Source organism: Portunus trituberculatus, chromosome 16, assembly GCF_017591435.1.
Source record: "Portunus trituberculatus isolate SZX2019 chromosome 16, ASM1759143v1, whole genome shotgun sequence".
Lineage (NCBI taxonomy): Eukaryota > Metazoa > Arthropoda > Malacostraca > Decapoda > Portunidae > Portunus > Portunus trituberculatus.
In genome coordinates, this window is record NC_059270.1 from 2,844,730 (window position 1) to 2,865,994 (window position 21,265).

At 39.8% G+C, this 21,265-nt stretch overlaps 2 protein-coding genes across 3 annotated transcripts; one reads left to right on the forward strand and one right to left on the reverse strand.

Moving 5' to 3' along the window:
* Positions 1–317: 317 nt before the first annotated feature.
* LOC123504567 (sodium-dependent phosphate transport protein 1, chloroplastic-like) lies at positions 318–9,230 on the forward strand. 2 transcript variants are annotated; one of them, XM_045255171.1, is made up of 9 exons: positions 318–496; positions 2,364–2,559; positions 3,292–3,451; positions 4,073–4,185; positions 4,368–4,505; positions 5,913–6,114; positions 6,784–6,928; positions 7,121–7,235; positions 8,079–9,230. In XM_045255171.1, the coding sequence occupies exons 2-9, from the start codon at positions 2,365–2,367 to the stop codon at positions 8,232–8,234; spliced, it is 1,224 nt and encodes a 407-aa protein (XP_045111106.1). In that variant the 5' UTR covers positions 318–496; position 2,364; the 3' UTR covers positions 8,235–9,230. The 2 variants fall into 2 exon arrangements, with proteins under 2 accessions (XP_045111106.1, XP_045111105.1); XM_045255170.1 differs by lacking the exon at positions 318–496 and adding an exon at positions 1,811–1,952.
* On the reverse strand, positions 9,083–17,840 carry LOC123504630 (glutamate receptor ionotropic, delta-2-like). Its single transcript, XM_045255324.1, has 11 exons — positions 17,638–17,840; positions 17,006–17,149; positions 16,775–16,914; positions 16,415–16,555; positions 15,538–15,852; positions 14,400–14,660; positions 13,162–13,346; positions 11,995–12,231; positions 11,430–11,608; positions 10,155–10,317; positions 9,083–9,931 (listed from the first exon to the last, which is right to left on the reverse strand). Exons 1-11 carry the CDS (start codon positions 17,838–17,840, stop codon positions 9,800–9,802), a joined length of 2,100 nt encoding a protein of 699 aa, XP_045111259.1. The 3' UTR covers positions 9,083–9,799.
* Positions 17,841–21,265: the final 3,425 nt, after the last annotated feature.

Here is a 21,265-nt window from a genome sequence, read left to right on the forward strand (position 1 = left end):
ACATAGAAGTGGTGTGTGTTGCTCTTGTGATGCAGAGATACAAACTCTACATGAAGGGGCGGGGATAAAAAAAAAAGAATAAACAGGTAAAAACTTAAAATAATATTAAAAAGAACGCCAAACTGAGAACTTAATAAGTAACTATACTTATTGGAAAGCAACAATATATATTTAATGACACGCCAACGATAACTTTTCCTTTCAGATTGGAAGTAAAAGGTGACACAATTAAACCACAAGTGTGACAGGTGGAACACACAGATACAGGAGGAAGGGAAGTGTGGCAAGTGACAGGTGGAAGACATAGACACAGGAAGCAGGGAAGTGGGAAGACGAAGGTGAAGTAAATGGATCGGAACACCTGGCTCAGACGTCACTCCGCCTCTCCACTTGGCCAACACAGCAGTAGTGTCTGGCTCAACAAGGAGTTATTGTTGTATATTACGTTTCAGGCTCACACAGAAGGAAACAAATCAGTGGAATGGTAGCCTCACAGGTCAGTTTGTCCTCATGGTTGGTAATAATGCCATATATAGGGAGACAGACATAGCAGTATGGGAGGAGGACCACGGACATATGGATTGCTGTCAGATTTTCTCTTTTTTTCCCTTTAACCGTAATTTATAGTTTATGTTTCCTCATATCGTGGCTGACAACCTTTGTAGTACATATTCCATCACTCCATTGTCATGTTGCCTTAATGACGTGTTATAGAGGAAGTGTTGAGGCCATTTAGACAATCTGGTAAATGGTTTGGTCCAGGGAAATTCAATACGTACACATAAGCCATTTAAACTACGAGAAAGCCTTTGTCTATTACCTGAGAGAAGCCATGCACCAATCATCACCATTAATGCAAGAGAGCTGAGGGCTGTCCTGCATCACTGACAGATATAATGTTTGAAAAGAATTGTTAAAATCTGCAATAGGGTAAATCTCATTAATATACTTTGTCATCTAGTCCTCATCCCCAATAATCTCTGGAGCCTGGTGGAAAAGCTGGATTTATGGGTGGAGAATGCAAAATTAAGCAAAATTTGATCACCCCCTCAAATATGTTTATGGGAGAAGTAATTATGAAAAATCTAGTGTCTTGGAGGAGAGGGCGGGGGCTTACCAGTTAAAACGGCCCAGGTGAAAACAGCAGGCTTGTCAAGAATGGCCTCAGTCTGGTTGCAGGCTAATCGTCCCAACAGCCTCACTGTGATTGAAAGTCTACTGCACCAGTAATCAGCTGTGCACTAAATGTCGAGGGGTGCCGTTGATATTAGATTGGGTGGAGCTTTGGGGGAATAGGGGAGTCAGTATTGGTTGGGGACATTCTTACTGATGGCAAGTGGTTCTTAAGTGACTCAGGAGGTGTGGTATGACAAATAGTCCTTAACTCCTTCAGTACTGTGACACATTTCCATGTTCATTCTGCGTACTATTTGGTGATTTTCCACAGTTTCAGACTAGTGGCTGTTTTCCTCATTGGCATTTGAGGCTGTTTTGACCTAGGGACATTTTAACTGGATACTGCTGTAGGGAACAAATCTGGCTAAAATGTGGGCTTCCTAACCTAACCTAATATAAGCTTATCAAATGGGAGGCTGCACACCACTCAGTTCCCCTAATCTAACCTAACCTAACATGTCCCCTCAACACCCCACCTAACCTAAACTAACCTTTCTTCACCTAGTCTACCTTGACAATATGTTATGTATGTGTCATTGTTTCATGTAACATCAGGTCAAGTACATAGGAAGTTAAGGTTTTAAAATACCAAATTATTCAAATACACAATGGTTTGCCAAATACTCACAGAGTTACGAAGAAGCTGAATTGGCAGGAGCAAGTGCCTCCTGGGGCTGGTTTGGACTGCAGGAATTATAGAGGGAAGCAGCTTGAAGAGAAACGTGAAAGCACTCTTTGGGGTCGGCAATGGCCATAATGAACATTGACCTTACAAGGTAGTCTACAAAGTGACCAAGATGCACAATACCATTTTTGCTAGCTGGTCACTGCCACCTAGCACCCTGCCTCCTACTGCCTCAGTTTTGTGGGTGTTATATGAAAAAAAAAAAATAAATAAATAATCTGAGGTAGTAGTGAGGCAAGTGATGTGCTAGGCTTGGAGATCTCTCATCTTTAACTCTGCTCTTTTCTCAGTTTTTCCTTTGCATCACCTTCTTCATTTCTGCAGGGAGTGTAATGACACAATGTAATGGTTCAGGCATAGGGCCAGCACTGCTTGATACACCATCACCCACCACAGAGAGCAAGAGTCCAGAATAAGAGTAATCTGTTCTGCACTTCAAACTAAAATGAATAACTGTGAACTAGTATGCATTACAATATACATATTTGTTTTTATATTTCAGGATGAAATTTCAATGGCGGTCTTTTGGGTACAAGTCCAAGGTAGTGGTGTTGTGCTCTGTTGCCAACTTCATCAATGCAGCAGACCGAGTCCTCATGCCACTTGCCATTGTTCCCATGACCAATGAGTACAAGTGGAGCCTTTATTGGCAAGGCTGGATCTTGTCTGCCTTTGCCTTTGGTTATTTTACTAGCCAGGTAAGTCTGTATGTAAGGAAATACGAGGATATGTGGTGCAGATGGCTTTTCTTGTGTTTTATTTTGTTCATGTGCAAATTGGGATAATGGAATCAAGTGAGTTGACTTGTTGAATTTGAAAGAAAGTGGAGAATAGATGGCAGAAATATAACATGGTTTTGTGAGGAGATTCCTTATAGAAGAAATGATGTATAACTAGTGAATTGAAAAAGGAGCATAATATTAGTTGTGAAAAAGAGACAAAGGTACTCTGCTGAATTATAGACAGTGTTCATTACTAGACTGTCTAGATAAGTTTTCAGATGTGTGGAGAAATTATTGGACTAATAATTAGAGGAAAGGAAGCTCTAATAGATTATTCACCTTTTTCCATCATCCACTTGTGTCAGCGTCTTCAAACATTTCTTCTTGTGTCACATTGTACAGAGAAGTTCCTTTATTCATTGATGCCTGACGTGTGTTCTCTGTCCACCGCTTTGTTTAGGTTTAATTCAAATATTTACATTTTTTGTCATTCTTGATTGTGGAAATTATATATATATATATATATATATATATATATATATATATATATATATATATATATATATATATATATATATATATATAGTATATATATTCTTGTTTTCTGATAATGATAGTCACATATAAGTGATCTAATATAAGTTTTTTTCAGAAATGAATGATTGTGAATTCAGATGTAGTGTGAATACATGTGCAATTGTTTTTCAGATCATTGGAGCCAATGCAGTGAACACATATGGTGGACGAAGAGTTTTATGTTGTGCTGTGTTGCTGTGGTCACTGTCAACTGTCCTTACACCTGTAGCTGCTGTGTCTTTACCTGCCCTTATTTGTGCAAGAGTTATTCTGGGACTTGGAGAAGGGCTTGGTAAGCACTTCTTAATGTTGTTACAATATGAAATACCTATCTTTCTATCTCTATGTGTATAATTAATATGGAGATCACATGGCATGATGCCTCATTCATGGCAAATGTTTATGTATGTCACAACATATCCCTTCATCCAAGACCTGTAGTGGACCAAGAAGAGGTTTGCACATAATCATTTATTGATTGTGAAATGCATAAATTCTAAGACTTCATAGTATGCACAAGAGATTCTTTTAGATTTAGTAGAAGAAAGTGAGAAGAAAATACACAGGTAAATAAGGCAAAATGCTTGGAAATGACAGGTCTGGATTTTTTAGTAAGTTTTAAGAATAGAACACACATGAGATGAAGAGATAAGATAGTATGATCCCCTGGGAACTTCACTGAAACAGTCAAAAACTTATTTGAAGGTGGGATGAATTGGTGATTAGAGCTGCTTACTCAGGATCAAAACCCTAACTATGAATGTGATGCTAAATAGCTTCCCTGTTAGAATTGTAATGATCACCATGGGCCTTAGTACTCTGATCACTAAGTATTGTTTTATTTTGAGATATTTGCATCACTTCAGTGTAATGTGATAATTCATAATGAGTGATTTGATCTTGTCTTTTTCAGGTTTGCCAACAATCTTTCAGTTGTTTGCTCAACATGTGCCGGCTGAGGAGAGGAGTCGAGCCTTTGGGTACATGGTTGCGGCTGGCTCTGTGGGCCAGACTTTTGCATCACTGGTGAGTCGAGACCAAAGATTGATTTGGTGTCTGGACATATTTATATTTATTAATAGTTAATGTTTTAAGACTTGTTATTTTATGTTGTACTTTGGCTGGTTTTGATAATTTTCAGTAATATAAATAGTAATTCTTATTAACTTTTCAGTTGTGTTATTAATTATTTTCATCTTTTCTCACAGTTTGTGCCTCACATAGATTGGCACATAAGTTTTGAGGTCTTTGGCTTGATGGGCATAATATGGGTAGTCTGTTGGCTCCTGACGTACCATGACCCACCCATGCTGGCTGATGAGGAGGGGCAGCAGCTGCTGGAAAAGGTAATGTTGTCATCCTGTACTTAGCAGTGTAGTGCTGTGATCCTGTTATACAAGTTGTGAGATAACTTGTAGAAGGCACATCTATATCAATACTCAGAGCTTTCGTCATTTCAAGCTTAAGCTCATGTCATTGATGTGACAAACCAGACATAATGAGCTTTGTGCTTGGAATTCCTGAGAGAATAGAATTTTATTCTTTATTTTACAACCTTCAGTCTGCTGATTCTACTGAGAAATCTTAGTCCAAGTTTTAGAATGTATTAGTGTCATTGTTGTTATGTGATCCATTCCAGAAATGCTTAATCTCCTTAACAAACTGGGAAAAAAGAAATTAATGGCTTAGGAAATTGAGTCAAAGATCTTGCTTTATGGAGGCTGAAAAATTGAATATTCTAATCTTCATGCTATTGTCAGGCTCACAAGTCATGAAAAAAAAAAAGGATCTGCTTGATCTTTCTCATAAAAACTATTTTCTTTTTTGCTAATGACTTAATAGTTCACCAGTGTTTTCATTGTTGTGTTTAGAGAATGCTTGTATAGGTGACCCTCATTTGAAGAGGGTTAGCTAGAATTTATCCTCTTCCCTTACATGCTGGAGGTCTGATGTGGATCTGCTTAAGCTCTAGGAGAAGGAACACACACACACACACACTCACAGTTTCTTGGGCTTCCCATGATTCTGAGTCCCCTCTTTATCTCTCTCACCTGTGTCTCCTCCACTCCTCTCCTTCCCCTTCCTCCCCCATGAGCTGGCGATAAGTGAATCCTGTGTTTATGAATAGTTAAGAGCTAGAAGGACATGCTGCTGTCCAGAGAAGTTGTAGGACTAGTGAGTGACTGTATTGTCATGGTCAGCTCTTTGGCCTTATATATTTTCTCATGAGATGATCAAGTGCTCTTTCAAGTCTTGTTTGTGTCATTATCTTCACCCAAATAAATGAATGTCACATATTTCCGTTTTTTTTTTTTTTTGTTTTTTATAAGCACTTGTCTTTGGAACCACATTATTTTGTATTAGTGGTCTGTGATTTAGTGGGAGGAGCTTCCACAAAGAGACCTGAATATTAAAGAATTTACCAAAGGTTCACAAGACTGTGTAACTTGACAAGCTGCCTTACTTCGATTTGTATAAAGAGTGAACCTGGTGTATTTGATGGTCATTGTATTAGTGTTCTTTGACTTTAAATGCATTATCTTGTATTTTCCATTTATTGAGTAAAGAAACATAATGAACAATGAATAAAAGAGCTAATGAGTAACTGAAATGGAACAAATTGACAGAATACAGTCAGTATGATGCAGTTTGGATACAATTGTTTTCACTAATACTGCAGATAAAAATAGCCATGTAAACTATGAAGTAGTATGTTATTTGTATTTCACCATATGTTACTAATGTCTTTCTAGGAGGTGATGTGTGTAACTTGGAGTGAATGGATAAGCCATTGGTCTTTGTGGTCCATATACATTGCACATTTCGCAATGAACTGGAGCAACTACATCATAATGCAGTGGTTGCCGACCTATCTATCACGAACACTTGGGGCCAACAAGGAGAGTATGAGCCTCACTGCCGTGCCTTATATCATTAGTTCTCTCTGTGGTGTTGGTAAGTAAGATTTTGCTTTTATACGAGACACTTGTTTTTTGTAGTACTTATCAATGATGTAAGCTTGTGTTCCTGTAGCACCTCTCAAGACAAGAACTCATGATGATTAACTCCTTCAATACTGGGACACATTTTTACCTTGAAATTTGTGTACTATTAGACCATTTTATTGACATAAGGAAGGGTCTATGGAGGTCAGAGGATTAATGGTCACAGTCTTCACTATTTTAATCCCTCACACAAGTTTCTGAAGCTGTATAAAGCACCAAATGATAAGCAGAATGAATATAGAAATGTGTCCTGGTACTTAAAGGGTTAACTTGATGGTGTAGGAATACCTTCAATAATGCCTTCATTATTGTATACTTCAATGTTAAGTTTTTCTAATGTGTTCATTAGTTTTTCCATTGTGTATCAGAGGTGCCAGAATGTGAGCTTAAGTTCCAGTAAGTTGACTTTCTCTCAGTGGATTTACTGCATCAAAGTGAAGAATAGGTTGGCTTTCTGCCTCTTGACATGACATGCATCACAAGTCTTCATCCTGACAGGCACTAGCTGTGTGACTCTTTTACAAATGAGAACTGCAACTAAATCCTTGAATCTTTATGTGCTAATATGCCAGTTTTTTTTTCAGACCATTATTGTTACAAAAGGGCTTGTTTTTAACAGTTTGGGGCCACGTGGCGGACCAGTTGATATCAGTGGGGTGGCCAGTGCTGAGAGTGCGTCGCCTCATGACCTTCTTTGGCCTCATGGGACCAGGACTATGCCTTGCACTTTTCCCAGAAGTTTCAAATTTAGTAGTTGCAGTTTTGTAAGTAACCAACTGGATCATTGTTTTCAGTGAAGTTTTTACATCACATTAAAATGTCTGCTTTACTAAACGTTAATGCTAATTCATTTTTATCCCATGAATATTGAATAGCATGTCAGATTCTTGAATTTTCAAATCTGATAATTGTCTTTTATAACACTGAATGCGATATGATGGTTTGAACCTTTGCAGAGTGATATCCATGGCAATGGGTCTGTGTGCAGCTAACTCTGCTGGCCACTTGAGTAACCATGCTGATGTTGCCCCTAATCATGCGGGCATCACATTTGCCATATCAAATACAATTGTAAGTTAATTGCTAATTTGGTTATGTTGTATTCATAAAAGGAGAAATTTGATTGAATGATTAAATTATTTAATTTGGAGATTCTTTGTGAAGTACATTATGATTAAAAATGTGTCACTCCAAATGTGCAAATTTGAAGACAACATTAGAAAATAAAAGAGCTGGTTGCCATTGTATTCTTGATTGGCAAGGTATTTTTACCGGATTGTGAACTTTGGCATTTGCATTTTCATTACCTTGGTCACGTCATTTCTTTCTATTTGTTTACTTCATCACCACACAGCAGTCAAAACCTGGCATATCAATTTTAGGACAACAGTCCAACATATCTATTGTCTGTTTTGTTCATGCAGGTAATTTGATTCGTAGAAAATAACTAATGATTTTAACACTATTATTGGGGAAAAAGTCCAAGGGCCATTTTCATGAAGGAACTATATTGTGTCAGACTCTTTGGACTCTCTTGGTGAGTAGCAAAGACATTAGGACACCAGGATGCGTATGTCTGACCCTCAATGTGACATAGAATCATGACCGCAGGGAGTCCTTGATTGCAACAGCCTCAGCTTCCACTGTGTCCTGGTTTATATATTTATTTATTGAATTACTTTTTATTTACTGTGTATCCTCCATGTGCTTCTTTTACAGTACAGTAGTTAAGTTTTCATGTTATAAATTATGACTACAATAGCATAAGCTTGGCATGTGTAAATGACCACTCGGTGTGTTCATTGAGGCTACGCCAAAAATAAGTTTATCACATCCCGTAGGATGCAATTCTGGGACTCCCTGCATTTTTATTTCCTGTGTTACCAAATGCTAATGTATTGCTGTGTTTTGCAGGCAACAATACCCGGCATCCTGTGTGGCCCACTGACGGCTGAGCTGGTTGTTGCATCTCATGGCCGGTGGTTTCCAGTGTTCTTTTTGGCAGGAACTATTAATTTTACGGCTGCAATGATATATCACACACAGAGCTCTGCAAGGCCTATTCTATGACATGAACACTTGAATGATGTGTTTGTATGTATGTGTGCGTGTGTGTTTGTGTCACTTTATTGATATTTTCACCCTTAGGTGTAAGACAGTTCATGGTTTTAAACAAAACAATAAGCCAGCATTCACTCCTGTCAGTGTTCTGTTAGTGGTATTCCCATGTATACATACTTCCATGACTTAGGAAGACTGTCATCCAGGTTTGTTGTAGACTTGTTCAGTATCAGTAATGAGGTATTAGTGATCAGCTATTGGAGTCGTTAGCCTGTGGTGTATAAATCTACATTCATGTTTCTGATATCATATTAAGAATGGATCATTAAAGTACTGTTTTTAATCCTTTTTTTCACAGTGACATTAGCATTTCTCTCTCACGAATATCATGTAGCTCAACTTTCCTCTCTCTCTCTCTCTCTCTCTCTCTCTCTCTCTCTCTCTCTCTCTCTCTCTCTCTCTCTCTCTCTCTCTCTCTCTCTCTCTCTCTCTCTCTCTCTCTCTCTCTCTCTCTCTCTCACACAGAACTGTGATGAGACACTTGAACTCTCTCAGTATTGTTAGCTCATCATTAAGCCTTAAGGTTTACTGCAGTGCTTTATATGAATGACCTGTGTACCCTCTCAGAATCAGTCGTGTCATTCACGGCCTGCATTTTTTGCCTGATGAGACGTATTGTGGGCTGTTATGAAGTGCAAAAGACAGCAGCTACTCAAGTAACAATAAATATGGATGTCTTCCCTTAAAAGTGAGTGAATTGAGGCATCCAGGAAGTGCAAAAGTGTACAAAATATTAACGGTATCCAAAATGGTGCAGGGATATACAAAATATAGTGAGAATTCAAACAGATTCTAGGAAAGTGTATTTGCCAATATTGTATTTTTGTGGCCATGTATTGCTTTTGAGTATATAACATCAGTGTTAATGGCATGTAATGAACAAACTCATTTTTGTAACCAAAATAATTTTTTATAGAAAACTAGAAAATATGACTATAATGGAGATGAGTTGTTTAAATAATTCAGAAAGAAAATCCCTAGAGTTTACAACATATATTACTAGTTTCTAATTTCAGTGGCTTATTTTTTTTATCATCATATTGTGTTAAAACAGCATGACTATTATTTTTGTTATAGAGAGAATCTTTGCATTTTATCTATTTTTCTAGCTGTCTTGAAAACATATCTTTATTTATTTTAACATTTATAAGTTGGTGAGATGACCACAAGTTACCAGCTGTCCTTCTTGATATATTAATGAAGGACAATACATATTGTGAAAGTACTCTCTCTCTCTCTCTCTCTCTCTCTGGACAAGGGTACAAACACAGCCATGAACATAATACATTGGCATGGGTCCTGACAGTGGTGCTACATTGTGAACAGCCAGTAAAGAAACATTAACTGCCTTGGCTGGTTGTATACATGCATTACAACACAAGCTGCAATGTAGGTAAGTGAAACCATCGTGTGTTTTAGAATCACAAATGATGAGGGAAAACTGTATAAACAAGAACACCTCCAACTGTCCAACCAAACACATACAGCAAAGCCAAAGTAGACGTAATTATATATCACTGGTGTTTCTTAAGATTATTATGAGTGATCTCTCCTAGAAGAGAAAGAAGGCCCAAGCTGCAGCCCAGGAACAGCAGGTAAAAGCCTCCCTGCACGTGATCCAGCCCAAGAACAACGCCCTTCTCCTCCTGATGGAAACACACTTCATGGATCATATTCATCATTACATGCACCCCTGTCCCTCTCCCGTATTACCATTATTTTTATTATCATTATAAGTAGTAGTAGTAGTAGCAGCAGCAGCAACAGTCGCCTTTCAGTTAAATTTTTCTGTATATAAGAAGGGCAACAAAAACTACTCTACAAAAAGGCCCACTTGGATGCCAGTACCCGGGCATATTAGGAATTTACCTGCGATACAACGGTTTTAGATTCCTGCTGGCTGCTGTTGAGTTTCTTCCTGTTTTCCTTAATGCGTTGTGCCATCACCTCAGCGGTCCACTGTGCCAGTATGCCGCCGTCTTCCAGCTGGTTTATCACCCATTGGAAGTGGTGGTAAAACGGCACTCCTTTCCTGGTGGCAGTTGTGAAGTGTACAAACAAAACTAATAATTTATGTCATAGCCTTAATTATCTCGGTTCTTAATGACAGAGTACTACAAACAAACATTTTAACCTCTTCAGTATTGGGGCATATTTTTACCATAAGTTTTGGGACATTATTAGACGATTTCATTTACATTAGGAAGAGTCTATGGAGGTCAGATTAACGCCAGAGTCTTCATTATTTTAATTCCCACATCAAGTTTCTGAAGCTGTGTCGAATCACCAAATAGTAAGCAGAATGAATATAAAAATGCGTCTTGGTACTAAAGGGGTTAAGCGGATTTATTTATACAGTTTTGAGAATATCAAGAGCAGTAATATAGTGACGTTAAAATAGAATACTTTATGCAATATTGTGTACAGTACCAGAGAGTAGCAAGGCGTCTAGTGAGATCGTGACCGAGTAGCTACAAACAAAATTAGGGAAAGACAAAATTGTGTGGAACGTGCTAGGGAGCCTCCATCAAGTGTGCTGTCTTGCTTCCTTATTCAACTTCTTCAGTACCATGACGCATTTCCATTTTAATTCTGTTCATTATTTGGTGATTCTATACAGCCTAGGTGGGAATGAAAATGGTGACGACCCTGGACCTCCATAGACCCTTTCTAATGTAAATAATAGAAGAAAAAATCTAATCATACCCAAAACTCATGGTAAAATTATGTCCCAGTGCTGAAAAGGTTAATGTAAGTGGTAAAGTGTACATGAGTGTGTTTGTGTAGTTTACGTATGGTCGTTCTCCCACGGAAAGAGTTCGTTCTGACAGTCCATCGTAGGGTATGACTGAAACCACTCAGGCACTCACTCATCACACACCAAGGCAGCGAGGCCACAACCTCTCGAGTTACATCCCGTATCTACTTGCTGCTAGAATTAGATGAACACTGGCTACACAATGCAATAAAATAAGAGACTCGCCCATTTGCCTCGATGCATCCGTGACTCGAAGCCTCAAACCCGTTCATTATCAATTACGCACGGTGATTACTACACTATGCGGTGTGTGTGTGTGTGTGTGTGTGTTAATATCTTTTCGTTTGTACGTGTAGTATTCTCTTTACCATGTTACAGCCACTGACCTCAGAACAAGTCCCGTATACACAAGCACCGGGATGTTCTTAGTGCCGATGTAGTAAGGCGTGCGTCCTTGAGCATCCGTGTAGCGAGAAGCAATGATAACAGAAATATACTTGTCAAAGGCAATATGAGTGTAGCCTCCTTCAAGTATCCTCTCTAAGGCGTTATCCGTGTCCCGGAACTGGAATAGAGCATGGTGTTACAGTGTTCCCTGTACGTGCTGTGTTTCCACCGTATTTCTAATAATTTTCGTGGCCTCTTTCAGCTGGCTTAGTGAAAGCTATCAGGGATCTCTGGAATGTTTTGATGAATGTAGTGGTGATTTGATATAGATTCTACATCGTTGACATGAGAGAGAGAGAGAGAGAGAGAGAGAGAGAGAGAGAGAGAGGACCTGATAGATAAATTATGTTGCCTTTGGAGTGAGTTCTAATTAAGGAGAGAACAAAGCGTGTATTAGATTAAAATACGCGCTTATATTACATGCACTATTCAGTACTCAGTTGGTTTACTTGTACGTTTAAAACAACGAAATTGTTTTAAATAGATATATGGTACGCAGCTCACCTCTACTTTAGACATCATTTCTTTCACTTCAGGAAGAGTGTGTTTCGTGAAGTAGTCATACACAGCGCCTTTGAAAAATTTCTTCTCCAGACTCCATCCCCAGTTCTTTTGTTTGACCAACTCCTCCAAAGTTTCCACTGGTTTGGTTGTACTCTGAACTGTGAGATGAGCGATGAAGGAAGACCGGAAGGCCGCCACGATGACCATGGTATACACCAGCCACCACCCCACCAACATCTGAAAGGCAACACATAACAAGACAACTGAAGCTTCACGTGAAATAATTAAACGATGCACCAATTTGAAAGTCAAGGAATTGAGAGTATAATCCATTCCCAATAAGTGTTCGGTGTTCAATCTACTCATAAAACAAATAAATTTTCTAATGAGAAGTAATGGAAACACGTCAGATATTTCCCATCGACCAAGAAATGTTCATATAAAAGAATTTCATACTTAGACATATAAATGAATCACTGTCCAATATGAAAAAAAAGGGGAAAAAAAAATATCACATAGGTGCTTCGTTCAAATAAAAAAAAAAAAAAAAAACTAAATACTAATTAATTTAGTATTGAGTTTTCTATCTTTGTCTATTCCAACGTAGATGTTTTGTTTTTACATATATAAAGGATGAGAAGACGAAATAGACATGATCCACGTGGAAAAATATCATAAACATTAAGGAGAGTGTGACCGTGACCGCGGGTACACTAACACAGATAAGGAGGGCGGCTGACACAGATACCAAACCGGAAAAGGCAAGTACAGCAGAGACGCGACACTGCGAACGAGGAGAAAAGCGGTGACCAGTGGAATTCAGTCTCACCAGCACAAAATTCTGTCCTGATTCTTTGATTGAGCAGTTCTATATGGCGGGTTATGTCCATGAGAGAGAGAGACTCAGAAAAGCCTTCCCTTATCATTACAACAATTTTCCGAGGCCACAGACACAACTAGTCGGGTTTTCAAGACAATTTCACTTTTAATACACTAGAAATCTTGCTAGTCTATCACCGAAACCATAAAAAAATACTCATAAAAATTAAAAACACAAGTATCTTCAACTGGAACCTTTAGAAAACAGTAATGGGGAGAGAGCAAAGCGTTTCAGAAGAGAGAGAGAGAGAGAGAGAGAGAGAGAGAGAGAGAGGGATGGGATATTACCTGTCCAGAAACGGTAACTGAAGGCACTTGGGGCGGCTGTTCAAGGAGGGCCCCCCAGCCGTAGAGAAGCACTGTGATGAAGGATGCATTTCGCTGTCCCGTGACACTATCCCATGTCACCTGCAGCAGCCACAGCATGACGCCCCACACCACAACCCCCACCACTACGCTCACCCACACCTCGCCTGCAGGGTGCATACAACATTGGTGCGTGCGAATCAAACAGCACTTAACCCCTTTAGTATCATGACGCGCTTCCATATTCATTCTGCTTACTATTTGGTGATTTTATACAGCTTCAGAAACTCATGTGGAGGATTGAAATAGTGAAGACTCTAGCCATTAATCTTCTGATCTTCAAGCACCCTTCCTCATGTAAATAAAATGGTCTAATCGTACACAAATCTCATGGTAAAAATGTGTCCCAGTACTGAAGGGGTTAATTTACAACAAACCACATAACAATTGATATGACACAGGTATACCATAGACATAGAGGAAACTAGTACGAATAACATCCAGCCACAAAACTCACATGACTCCGGACCAAAGCACATAACTATATAATTGCCTTTCGTCTTTTAATCTAGTATACATTCCTCGGCAGTAACAACCGTAGCAGTATCGAGTTGAGAAATCTTTTGTCACTTGGTGAGTCATAGTAAAAAAATTCCTACGACTTTTACTGGAGACTTTCAGATATTGTGAAATTAAGGCCCGCATTCTCAAACACTTCTCTGTTTTACCTCCACTACAAAAGATTTAATGTAAGTCTACACGATTTTTTTTAAAGGTATTTTACGGTTTTATAGGCAGAGTGACAAGATTTCTACACCATTAACCGGAAAAACACTCTTGAAAACTTCGCTAATCCTCTCTGTAGCCTTGGAAAATAGTCAGGGTGAGAGGGCAAAGCGTTTCTGAATATGGATCTAGGGCACCAAACGTTTAAGAATACGTGTGAGTCAAAGAAAAATACGATTTACGGCCATATTCAGAAACGCCTTGTCTTTTCACCACGACAATTTTTCAAGTCCCCCTTAGACAACTAGCTGGGTTTTCAAGGCAGTTTCTCCTTATGATCAATTAGAAAGCTTGCTAATCCATTACCAAAACCATAAAACTACCCTTAAAAATATGAGTATCTTCAATTAGAGCCTTTGAAAATATTCGTCTTGAGAGTGCAAGGCGTTTCTGAATAGGGCTATTAGGACCAAACAAAACCCAGATCCACGTACCTGAGAAAGGTCTGACAGGCGCCGTGGCGTGGGGAAGTGGGGAAGGTTTAAGAGACACGAGCTTCATTGGGTCTGCTGGATAGGATCTGATGAGTTCCAGATACTTGTTCCTCTCGGGCGTTGGAGCTGCCGAGGTGCTCACGTCACTCTCCTCTCGCTGCAGCTGTCCCATCATGCCACTAAACTTGCCTTCTTTCTCAATGCCCCAAGATCCAGTGGGTTCAGCGTGGACTGCATACCTGTTGGCCGATTCCATTACTCTCTCTCTCTCTCTCTCTCTCTCTCTCTCTCTCGTTGAACTCTATCCATGTGTGTTGTGATAGGAAAGGAGCTGCAATCGTTCTGTCTAATGCCTACCTCGACTAGTTACTGTAAATCAATCTAGTCTCAAACAAATAAGGACAAGTAAATAAATTGTTCTACCATTACTATATTTTAGGTGTATTTATGATTCACGATTTGCATAATAGGGTTTAGTTGCGTTATTAGTGAGTTTGCGAACGACACATAGAGAAGTAGGCTAAATTCGGTCGGATTAAGCCCAGTCGAATTACATTAAGGATATGTGTCTGTTAAAATCAATACAAATGAAGAGATATAAGGGATGAGGAGGGGTACATTCTCTTTACGAACGGAGATTCAAACCTTCAACTCCTTCAGTATTGGGACACATTTCTACCTTGTGATTTATGTACGATTAACCTATTTTGTTGACATTGGGAAGGGTCTATGGAGGTCAGAAGATTAATGGCCACAATCTTCACTATTTTAATCCCCCACATGAGTTTCTGAAGCTGCATAAAATCACCAGATCGTAAGCAGAATGAATATAGAAACTGTCATGGTACTGAAGGGATTAAATCTATATGACTTAGAACAACATGAATTAAGAAGTAATCTGATAAAGGCCATGAAGTGGTATAGAAAACGAGGCAATCAAAACTACCGTAAGGAAAATACTTAGAACCAATAACGAGGATAAAACGAAATAACGAACACAACTTTGACTAAGAAAGACTGAAAAAAAAAAAAATAATTGGTTCTTGATTATAGTGGCAGATAAAGAGAATATACCCAGTAACCAAATTATTAGTATTGAGTCACTGGGGAGGTTTAAGTGAAGATTAGATAAGTTTACGAATGAAGATAAATGGAAATGGGCAGAAATGTGTCATGTAGGGACTGCCACGTATAAGCCTGACTGTTTCCTCCAGCTTCTCTGAGTTTATGTGCTTATCTTTGCACACCAATGCTAAGTCTGCTAGCTGAACAAAAATGCATGCGTACGTAAAGTTTAATTTTGAGGAGAGCGCTTTCAAGGTCCGCGCGTCCAAGGAGTCCCTCAGAGTAATTGTGGAGCCCGGTGACCCACTGCCCTTGGTGAAGTCAATGAAGGGGAACCAGGAACAAGCAACTATCCGCAGTGTGTGCCTGTGGAAGTCCTGGAACTGCTCTGAGAGAGAAAAAAAAAAATAGTAAACGGTTCAGTATATTTATTCATGTGTACTCTCTCTCTCTCTCTCTCTCTCTCTCTCTCTCTCTCTCTCTCTCTCTCTCTCTCTCTCTCTCTCTCTCTCTCTCTCTCTCTCTCTCTCTCTCTCTCTCTCTCTCTCTCTCTCTCTCTCTCTCTCTCTCTCTCTCTCTCTCTCTCTCTCTCTCTCTCTCTCTCTCTCTCTCTCTCTCTCTCTCTCTCTCTCTCTCTCTCTCTCTCTCTCTCTCTCTCTCTCCAGTCTGTCTGCGTTTGTAAGTCTATGTTCCTCTTTCTATTTGTCTCTAATACGTATGTGTGTATGTGAGTCTGCCAGTCAGTCGGCCTCCCTCCCTGTTTGTCTGTATGTGTGTCTGTCAGTCTGGTTGGCTCACTTGTTGAAATTATTAGATTGCTTACCATTTCACTTTCATAATGCAGAATATTTGTTAGAATATCACCACTAACGCTCAGAAAGATTGGTTTATGTATATGTATCCTTAGGAAACATAATATTTGGTTCATCATAAGAACAGTTTGGACTTACTGGGAAAAGTCTCAAGAGTTTGTTGTTTCTGAAGCGCCGTAATGTTACCACGGAAGACCAGAAACACGCTGGGCTTGCCTGAGTTACAGTACAGACAGCGGCTGTACAGGGAGACCTGCTGGCTTTCCGATGATGTGCTATCTGTCTCAAACAGAGAGCATAAAAAAATGAAATAGATTTATATACGTATATATATATATATATATATATATATATATATATATATATATATATATATATATATATATATATATATATATATATATATATATATCATGTAGGTGTTCCTGGCCACCACTATGAGATTGGAAGTCCGTGAAATGTTGACCTTGGTCCGATGTCACGCTGGCGTTGAGTGACTTGTATGGAAGAGCCAGGTAGAAGATGCGAACAGTGTTGCGAAGACTTGGATGAAGGAGAACATCTTCCACACTGGTATTCCTGCCCACGGCCCAAACCACATCTCTGGCAGGCTCGACACTCCTGCCTGCTCAAGCAAACTGTTTGGACAATTGTGTAATATGAAACAAAACCTGCTGGTGAAGAGCGAGGCCTGACGCTCTGACTTAATGAAGGCAAGTGTCACCTTACCCAAGAACTAGACCTGTGGCGTCGCGGTTGCCTAAATGGAGGATAAGAGCTCGACATGTAGTGGTGTAGTCGCCTTGTAACGCCTGGGAGAGCTGATCGGGAGACGCTGAGGCATCCATCGTCACATAGTCAGCCATGATCTGCCTGATACGGAGAATGACACCATGAACATAACACAGCAAATAGTAACATGAGAATGAAAATAAGTTACAAAGTTCTGTCGATCCATGCACTAAAATATTTGTATACTTATTACCATTTGGCAATACTGGGGAACATAGCTAACTGTTTCCAAGCCTTTGAAAATCCTTGCTCATATTATTGCGTGATTAGCAATTCTGTTCTGCTGGGAAATTTCTTTCAGTGAATTGATTAATTTTAGAAAATATCTTCACACATGAATCCGTATTTTGTGTGGTTTGATTTGCTCACTCGCTCACACAAACTTAACCTCATGATTACCACAGACACATTCTCTCTCTCTCTCTCTCTCTCTCTCTCTCTCTCTCTCTCTCTCTCTCTCTCTCTCTCTGCATTACTTTCACGCCTCAGGAAGCGCAAATAACCACTGCTTCCACAACTCAGTGACTGAACAGAGATAATGTCGGAAGGAACACGTCATGGCAGCTTACCTTTTAACAGTTGAGAGTATGAATGAGTTGGGTTGTGTGCTCAGGAAGACGAGGTAGCAAAGAGGTACATGTGTGTTTATCATCTGGCTGATTGTGCTTCCCACCTGCTTAGCGCCCAGGACTTCTTCGCCCTCCCAACCTAGGCAGAGCGTGGAAGTCGCCAGTACCACAGCCGTCACAGCGATCAGGTAGAGTAGGAACATTCTAGGGGTACATTATTGTGGTGAAGGATCAGGTATAGTACAAAGGATCAATAGGTAAATTACTTGTGATAATTATTACTATAACCATCATCGCCATCGTTATCTTTATCATCCTTTTCATTCTCGCCTTCGTGATTATCTCCTCTTATGAGTATTGTGGTGTTTCTTACGAGCTGAATAGAAAAGGATCTCTGAGAAGTAGAAAAGCGATTAGCAATGCAGGATGGACGGGCAGTAACTGTTCTGGTTGCTGATTGCGCGTTGAGTCACTCACCTGTTGTGCTGAGCGTGAAAATCTCTTATGCTTGGATGAAATATCGTAGGTTAACAGCTATTCATTATTCGTAGGTAATGACGCAATCATTTCAGTGTTATTATGACTGGTAATTTTGGTTAGTCTGGCAACGTTGAATCTGCATGTTTTTGTAACTTCCGAAGGAGGCAGAGCGGTGAGGTGCTGGCGGTCGGCGGTCTAACGTGAATGTAAGCCGTAGAGTGAGGAGCGCCAGTCGTTTCAATACACTGATGGCATTGATAGATGATTTAAAAGAGAGAGCACCGGTCAATGAAAAACTACGTCAGGGTGCGTGGCAAATGTGTGTCAGCTGAAAACTGATTGACTTGGAAGGGGAAACTCCTGAACGACTGCAACAAGTACAGAACTAATACATACAATTAATGCTAATAGTGTACACACGTTGTCACACATGTACCATATAGACACTATCTGCTCAGCCTACTCTTTTAACGTCCTCTTGTTCAAAACATATCATAAATGACACCGAATATGAACAAAAGAGTACCAGGAAAGGTGCAAGATGACAGATGGTTTACTCATGGTAACTCCTGAATAAAAACCTAACTACTAATCCCACTCTCATGCAAATCCATGAATTAATATCACATTGTTTCAAAACTGCCTGGTAACTTGCCGCTAACAACCTGATTACCGACTGAGGGAAACAAAAATGCAACAAAAAGGTCCATTGAGGTGCCAGTCCCCTAAAACAGTGTCGAAAGTGTTAGTAAATGACAGAAGATGAGTGCCTTGAGATATCTTAGAAAATTTTCAAGATATATGAATGTAGAAATACAGGAGCAGGCAGATAATTCGATATTTTACCAAAGGAAGGGATGAATGACTGGGAGTACTGGCTAACTCTTGCATTAATGAAGTGGACAGAATCTGGGTGAGAGAAAGAAAGTCTTGTGGAGAGAGGTCGCTGAAGGGAGGCATACAGTTAGGAAGATCAGGAGAGCAGTTGGCATAAAAGTGGCGGTACAAGATAGCAAGAGCTGCGACATTGCGGCGATGGGAAATAGGATGAAAACAGTCAGTCAGAGGAGAGAGATGATAAGAAAAATTTCTTTTCATTCCACCATGTGTAAATGAGTTGTATAAGTGGAACCCACATACATGTGAAACCTACTCTATACATGAACGGAAAAGGCCCCTGTAGCGAGTCATCGGCTGGTGAGAGGATAGTGGGGGGGGGGAGAAAAAACCAGCGGAGATGACTCAAGCTTTCATAAAAGCTGTTTTGGCTAGAGATAAGATGAGATGTTTCCAGTTTGGATTATAAATAAAGGACAGACTGAGGATATTCAGTGTAGGAGAGGGGGGCAGTTGAGTGACAATGAAGATGAGGGGATAGTTGTCTGGAAGGTGGTGTTGACTTGATAGATGGAGGCATTGAGCTTATAGGCAATGAACAATACTAAATTTGCTCTGTCATAAACATAATTTTATGGAAGATCAGAAGTCAAGCGTTCTGAGGGTTTCCCGCGTGAACTTTTTACTGTCTGAAAGGTTGGACGTCGACGAAATTATATATATATATATATATATATATATATATATATATATATATATATATATATATATATATATATATATATATATATATATATATATTCGTTATCGTGCATAGCTTTGCCTCCCAGTAAAAACCGTGATTCTTTATTCAAACGTGATGACTATGTTCGTCTTCCCCTGAAGTGCAGAGAATACAGCAACGCATGAAAAGAACATGTTTGCACCGCAGGAGGGAATGTTTGAAGAGTCAACAGGAGAATGCGTGACACATAATACAGTGCAGGTGCAGATGATGCAGGTGTTGTGCTTCACTGCGATAGGTATGTGACCGATAAACCAAGCTGGTGCCATTTTCCAGGCATCCTGTGTTCCCTCACACCATAAAAAAGATCAAATAAAAAGAAATCACAAAACACTGAACATACACACCTCATGGAAAACCTTCCCCACCCATGTGTGTGTGTGTGTGTGTGTGTGTGTGTGTGTGTGTGTGTGTGTGTGTGTGTGTGTGTGTGTGTGTGTGTGTGTGTGTGTGTGTGTGTGTGTGTGTGTGTGTGTGTGTGTGTGTGTGTGTGTGTGTGTGTGTGTGTGTGTGTGTGTGTGTGTGTGTGTGTGTGTGTGTGTGTGTGTGTGTGTGTGTGTGTGTGTTTGTGTCTGAGTATACAACGCTCAGTGAACGTGATGTATCTCGGCGTGTCAGCCTTCATTGTGCTCCAAATAACAGGTGGCATCGCAATACTTCACGGCTCTCATACAAATTTAATTTCTTGCTTTCTGAATCTCCCTTTTCTGAGGCACCACCTTTACACAACGGGTGAGAATCTCTTAAAGGCGACCAAAAGTTTGCCTTCGTCTCAAAATTGTCGTATTGGAATCGAATGTTTCCGATATCACACTCTAGGCATTCAATGAACGTGACGCCCATTCTTTTTAAGACTCCTTTCACACAAATCGGCTTTTCGCTGTGCGGCATCCACGTCCCACCGCAGCGCATTCCCCTCCTCTCCCCCGCTGGCAGGAGAAGCGATGTTCAGTGAGAAGGCGTGCCACCTGAAGGATGACCAGGATTAGCAAGGCTCTCGACTCCCCATCCATGACTCAGATAGTGATCATGAGCAGGTAATTCAGGGAAGGCAAAGGCAAATTGTACCACAAAGTACATAAGTGTTACATCAATCTTAGTTTCTCTATAGGGCATATACCTCGTTATTCTGGCCCTACGTAGTTAGCTAGATAGAAGGTAAAGTAGGATAAAGCTGAGGTGAACAAAGAAAGGCAAATAGAGGGGAATTTAAGTCTGTAGGAAAAAATATAAGCCAATAGATACTTCAATATATAAATAAGAAATGTGAAGAAAGAAAATTGTGTTTATCCAGAGAGATGACAAAACTAGATGGGAGATAAAGGAAATGAAGCAATAATAGAAAACTTGAGAGTGAGGAGAACTCCCCTCGTGACGTGCACCTAGCCAAAAGCATCTCCAATAAGGTGATGGCACTGGTGTTGTCTCGTCCAGCTCTAAAACTAAACTCTTCGCTCAAACGCTCCCTAGAAACTCTACCTCGGATGATTCAGAGCTTGTGCCTTCCTCTCCTCCACTGTGTGACTA

Bases quoted from the DNA above. Each gene is read 5' to 3' on its own strand.
- LOC123504630 (XM_045255324.1), bottom strand. From the start codon at position 17,840: ATGTTCCTACTCTACCTGATCGCTGTGACGGCTGTGGTACTGGCGACT. The intron at 12,232-13,161 runs GTAATATCCCAT...GTTGCCTTTCAG, and splicing joins CAGTTACCGTTTCTGGACAG to ATGTTGGTGGGGTGGTGGCT. The intron at 11,609-11,994 runs GTGAGCTGCGTA...GCTCTATTCCAG, and splicing joins AAATGATGTCTAAAGTAGAG to TTCCGGGACACGGATAACGC.
- LOC123504567 (XM_045255170.1), top strand. From the start codon at position 1,924: ATGGCCATAATGAACATTGACCTTACAAG. The intron at 4,186-4,367 runs GTGAGTCGAGAC...CTTTTCTCACAG, and splicing joins GCCAGACTTTTGCATCACTG to TTTGTGCCTCACATAGATTG. The intron at 6,115-6,783 runs GTAAGTAAGATT...TGTTTTTAACAG, and splicing joins TAGTTCTCTCTGTGGTGTTG to TTTGGGGCCACGTGGCGGAC.